Source organism: Scylla paramamosain, chromosome 24 (assembly GCF_035594125.1).
Source record: "Scylla paramamosain isolate STU-SP2022 chromosome 24, ASM3559412v1, whole genome shotgun sequence".
Classification (NCBI taxonomy): Eukaryota; Metazoa; Arthropoda; class Malacostraca; order Decapoda; family Portunidae; genus Scylla; species Scylla paramamosain.
This window is the reverse complement of record NC_087174.1, coordinates 13,461,203-13,467,419: the sequence shown is the minus strand read 5'-3', so window position 1 is coordinate 13,467,419 and position 6,217 is coordinate 13,461,203. Positions and strand designations below refer to the sequence as shown.

The following is a 6,217-nucleotide window of genomic DNA, read 5'->3' as shown; positions in this document are numbered from 1 at the left end:
TAATAACACCAACAACAACAATAACAACAACAACAACAACAACAACAACAACAACAACAGCAACAATAGTACCATCAGCAGCAACAACAGTAACAATAACAACAACAGCAACAACAACAACAGTAACAACAACACTAAGAAAAGCAACATCACCATTAACAAGAATAGCAGCAACAAGAACAACAACAGTAACAACAACAGCACTAACAACAACAACAACATTAACAAGAACAGCAACAACATTAACAACAAGAACAACAGCAACAACTGCAGAAGCAACAACAACAGTAACAGCAGTAACATCTACAGTAACAACAACAACAAGAACAACAGCAACAAGAACAACAGTAACAACAACAACAACAACAACAGCAGCAACAGAAACAAGAGCAACATCAAGAACAGTAACTACGACAAGAACAACAACAATGACAGCGACAAAGTAATAATGATAATAACAAATAACATAATGGCAATAATTTTATATATTATTAATGTGAGGTAGGTGAACAAACTTGACAAAGGCAAACATTCAAAGCTGCGGTGGCCCGTCGTGAGCGCTAGGGCGTGGTGATCTCGGTGACGCGGGTCGACTCCTGCAGGAAATTGTCCATTTTTTGGGGCTGTCTCCGAGTGGCCGGGGAACATCCACGTGAATCCTATTAACTTTCTCTTCAACATGACTGCACTGGAGAGCTCAATGGGGCGCCATGAGCTCTGCAAAGGCGTAGTTGTTGTTACTGACCTTTTTATATCCTCCTCCTCCTCCTCCTCCTCGTCCTCCTCCTCCTCCTCCTCTTCGTGTGGCCAGTGTGTGGTGTGATCGAAAATCTGGCAGCGCGAGGCAGTGCCAACTCATATTTCCTCTTTGGTGGACATTGTATGGTAGTGTTCCTGAGCTGCCCTGCAGGAGTGGTTGTGGCCTGCCGCCCAGGGTCTAGCACTGCGCATCCTGCCCTCCAGACTCAGTGAGCACACATAAGCACGTACTACATGCACAGCACACAGGGTTCTCATAGAAAAAAATAAATGAATAAATACCTAGATATTTTTTTTATATTTCACATATCAAAATTTATTTATATATCATACTGATAAACAAAGTTTATCTATGTACATATACATAAAAAATGTAAAAGTAGTCAAGCCTGACCCGTTTATTTGCTGTATAGTAAAAGTTAATACAGGGTTTGTCCAACCGGACCAACCTGTATCACCATGACCTAAACAGGTGTCTCCTTCATTAACAGAAAGTGTCAAAATCTTTCAAGATCTAACTACCCTCATGATTTCTGGCACCTGGCCAAAAACATCTCCAATAACTTTCTTTCTTCATCTTTCCCCCCTTTATTTCAACTTGATGGCACCAATGCCATCACATCGATTTCTAAAGCTGAATTCTTTGCTCAAACCTTTGTTAAAAACTCTACCTTGGATGATTCATGGCTTGTTCTTCCCTCTCTTCCATCTTCTGACTACTTCATGCTGCCCATTAAAATCCCTCACAGTGATCTTTTCCATGCCCTAACTGGCCTAAACCCTTGGAAGGCTTATGGGCCTGATGGGGTCCCTCCTATTGTTCTCCGAAACTGTGCCTCCGTGCTTGCATCTTGCCTAGTCAAACTCTTCCAACTCTGTCTGTCAACATCTACCTTTCCTTCTTGCCGGAAATTTACCTAAGGTCAGCTTGTTCCTAAAAAGGGTAACCATTCTAGTCCCCCAAACCACCGTCTTATTGGTTTAATTTCCTGCCTCTCTAAAGTTTTGAATATATACGCAACAGGAAGATTCTTAAACATCTATCACTTCACAACCTTCTATCTGATTGCCACTATGGGTTCCGTCAAGGCCGCTCAACTGAGTTTTTTAGGGATTTTGGTGAAATTTTTTGCTGCTGCCTTAGACATATCAAAAGCTTTCGATAGAGTCTAGCACAAAGCTTTGATTTCAAAACTACCCTCATATGGCTTCTATCCTTCTCTCTGTAACTTCAGCTCAAGTTTCCTTTCTGACCATTCTTTTGCTGCTGTTGTAGATGATCATTGTTCTTCTCCTGAATCTATTAACAGTGGTGTTCCTCAGTGTTCTGTCCTGTCACCCACTCTGTTCTTATTATTCATGAATGATCTTCTAAACCAAACTTCTTGTCCTATCCAGTCCTACGCTGATGATACAACCCTGCACTTTTCCACGTCTTTTTCATAGACGTCCAACCTTTGAAACCTCAGGAAGTAAACAGTTTATGCAGGGAAGCCACTGACTTCTGATCTCTCTAAAATTTTCGATCAGGGCAGAGCAAACTTAGTATTGTTCAATACCTCTTAAACTCAATTCCTCCATCCATCAGCTCGACTCAACTTTCCAGACAACTATCCCCTCTTCTTCAATGACATTCATTTGTCCCCCCTCTTATACACTGAATATCCTCGGTCTGTCCTTTACTTATAATTTAAACTGGGAACTTCACATCTCATATCTAGCTAAGACAGCTTCTGTGAAGTTTGGCGTTCTGATTCGTCTCGGCTAGTTTTTCTCATCTCCCACCAGCTGCTTTGGTGGGAGATGAGCATAGCATAGGGGCTTTATCCGTCCATGTATGGAGTATGCTTCACATGTATGTGGGGGTTCCACTCATACCGCTCTTTTAGACAGGGTGGAATCAAAAGCTTTTCGTCATATCTACTACTCTCCTCTAACTGACCGTCTTCAGCCTCTCTCTCATCGCCCCAGTGTTGCATCTCTTTCTATCTTCTACCGCTATTTTCATGCCAACTCCTCTTCTGATCTTGCTAACTGCATGCTTGCCCTCCTCTCGTGGCCTCACTGCACAAGACTTTCTTCTTTCTCTCACACTTATTCTGTCCACCTCTCTAATGCAAAAGTCACCAGTATTCTCAATCATTCATCCCTTTCTGTGGTAAACTCTAGAACTCATTGCCTGCTTCTGTATCTCCACCTTCCCATGATTTGAACTCTATCAAGAGGGAGGTTTCAAGATACCCTGTAATTTGTGACTACCGCTGGGCCTTTTTTTTTTTTTTTCATCTCAGTGGGCTTTTTTTTTTTTTTTCTGCCAGTGCCCCCCCAGCATGGCAAAAAAAAAAATAAATAAAATAAAACCTTTTGTTTAACTCTAGATTACTTTTTAACTGCTTATTTAAACTGATTTACATATAAATATGGGGAATACACAAAAAAATAAATAAAAAAAAACAATAAAACACTCAAAAAAAATAAATGTATAAAACTCCAAAAAACCTAGTGGGCTGGTTTTTTTTTTTTAACTTGGGTTTTTTTTCCAACCCTGACAGTAAATGACATTAATGCAAATAAAGACACTGTAAATTACACTTTTATTAGCACTTGAGCTTCTAATGGCACTAGCAACAGCAGCAGCAGCAGCAGCATGGCCTCGTCGTGGCACCAGCAGCAGCATCAGCAGCAGCAGCATGGCCTCGTCGTGGCACCAGCAGCAGCAGTAGCACAGGGCCTTCGAGTGGCACCAGTGCCGTCTCAGGGCACGTGACGTTCCTGCCGCCTCATACTCAAACTGACCACCGCTACTCGTCAGACTTGCGGATTGAAACACAGAAGAAAACTTGAGATAGTTTTATTTAGGAAAGAAGGCGATTCATGGAGTTCATGGGACTGACAGAGAAGAAGAGAGAGAAAGGTCGTGATGCAGAAAGTGGCGCCAGCCGCACCCTGGAAAGGTGACAGAGGTCAGCGCCGCCGGCAGTGTTGGTGTCGGCCGGACCTCGGCAGGCGTCGCTGTCGTCAGCGCCTACTTGAGGACGTGGAAGCCAGTGTGGTCAGCCTTGTAATTGACGGTGTGCCAGGTGCCCTGGGCGTCCTCGTACGCGTACCTGCCGTGCACAGCTTTGCCCGGCTCGCCGAACTGCTCGTGACTCATTGTGTTCTTGTCCAGCTTGAGGACCACATTTTTGGCGGCGGCGGCGACCACTCCCAGGAACAGCACCACGGCCAGCAGGATGACGTTCTGTAAGACAGCACAGTTAGTAGCTGCCCACCTCGCTTCCCCTTCCTTCTCCTCCTCACCAGACACTGTATCAGGCACCACCACCACCACAACCACTCACCAGGACCCTCATGTTGGTGTGACAGAAGCAGGAAAACGTCTGATGCCACCGTGAGGGTCGGCTTGGCTTAAATAGCCACACGAGCAGCGGTGTCCGCGGCTTGCCTTGGGCAGGAGTCCGCTAATCAGGACAAGAAATGAGCACACCACTGGCGAGGTGAAAAGTGCTGGGGTCAGGAATATACGTAGTAGTGAGCGTAGCTACTCGTCCAGCGGGTGAACAAGGCCGCGGCGTGAAGGCTGACAGGCACACACTGATGCACGTAACGCTCTTGTAGTGCCCACGCCATGAACTCTACCACCACCACCACCAGGACCCACAAGAACAACAACAATTACAGTAATAATATGAACAACAACAGTAACAACATAATGATAATAATAAGTAGAATAAAGTAATAACTATAAATATTTATAATATGAAATAGATTATCAAATTTGACAAGGGCAGGTAGGTATCATTCAAAGCTGTGGCCGCCCAGTGGTCAGCTCTCGGGCGTGGTGACCTCGTTGACGCGAGTTTGAGTCGTGGAGAGATTTGGTCATTTTTGAGGCTGTTGCCGAGAAGCCGAGAAACACCCACGTGCTACAAGCTTCTTTTCGACGCCCACTGCATCAGGGATGTTGGGGGCGGCACGGGCCTCTGCAAAAGTGTCACTAAAAAAAAGTCTGCCTGCGCTGCCACGGCAAGAGACGACCAGCAAAGAGGTAAAGGTGAGACATACGCCACAGCTGTGCGTGGCCTTACCATTCATCTCTGCTTCATTGACCTTTGAGTCTGTGGTGGGTGACATCCCTCACCCCGGGACCCAGGGCCACTGGGACACTTGTGATTCGACAGTTCGCCTTCCCTAGTTTCCCCATTATCCACTTATCGCCCTGAAGGAAGGATGAATCCCTGAATGAACTGTGCGCACACTACTCCAGTCCAGGATTTGAAAAGGGACTCACGGATACGTACCTGGACGCGCTGGCCATTGCATCACGCATCTAAGGCTACACAAATCTGAGAGGCCGACTATCTAAGGTGCACACAAGAGTTGAAGAGGAAATGTGTACCAGAGTGGCACCATATATAAAAATATATAAAAAATAAGTAAATAAATAAAAATAATTATAATAATAATAATAATAATAATAATAATAATGATGATGATAATAATACTGTCCGTGCCTGACCTGTTGAAAACACTGGGCCGCCGCACATAAGCACCCTGGCTTCAGCACCGACACACACACACACACACACACACACACACACACACACACACACACACACACACACACACACACACACACACACACACACACACACACAGTCTGGTACCGTCATTCTTTCACTTGTATCATCAACTATGGCGGACTTGTTTAGAAGTGATGGAGCGTTTTCCAGCGATGCTAATGACATTATGATTATACTCCACAGGGTTAGGTTAGGTTAAGGTAGGCCCCCCACAGGTTAGGTTACATCTCTGCAGGGTTAAGTTGAGGTTAGGCCTCGCAGGATTCATTTTTGGATTAGTCATGCTTAGTACTTTTCTTTTTGACTTGGAGCTCTTATTTTAGGTAAAGTGAATATTGATAAAATCAGTATCCTATCCTAGGTTCTTAAAATCTGAAGAATTTGCTTTCTACAAGGCTGGCAGTTTTCCTACTGTATCAGTGAGTCAGTGAGTGACACCTCAGCGTCTCTCCACTATCTTATTCTTCCTTCTGGAATGAACATGCTGTTCGTCACTTATTTGGCTTGAGAAATACATGCAAAACAATAGTTAAAACATGCCTGACCCTGCTCGTCTGGTTCTCCTACATGTATGATTGTTATTTTCCTTCTTTAATAATTTCTCATTCGCATTCGCCCCGCCATCATGCATAAATAATAAACATGTATTTTACAGGTATTTCTATGATTTGATCTTTAACGTTATGAATATCACTATGGTATCATAAGATGACAACATAACCCAGCATTGTTTTGGATCTGCATCAGCAGGCCTTCGTCGTGCCACCAGTGCCACTTCAGGACACGTGACCTTCCTGCCGCCTCGTACTCTGACTGACCACCGCCAGTCTTCAGACTTGCGGATTGAAACACAGAAGGAAACTTGAAATGGCTTT

At 44.3% G+C, this 6,217-nt stretch overlaps 1 protein-coding gene across 1 annotated transcript; it reads right to left on the bottom strand.

Annotated features, from left to right (window-relative positions):
• Positions 1-3,594: 3,594 nt before the first annotated feature.
• On the bottom strand, positions 3,595-4,245 carry LOC135112764 (cuticle protein CP575-like). Its single transcript, XM_064027554.1, has 2 exons — positions 4,101-4,245; positions 3,595-4,000 (listed from the first exon to the last, which is right to left on the bottom strand). The coding sequence occupies exons 1-2, from the start codon at positions 4,110-4,112 to the stop codon at positions 3,785-3,787; spliced, it is 228 nt and encodes a 75-aa protein (XP_063883624.1). The 5' UTR covers positions 4,113-4,245; the 3' UTR covers positions 3,595-3,784.
• Between the last annotated feature and the right edge of the window lie 1,972 nt (positions 4,246-6,217).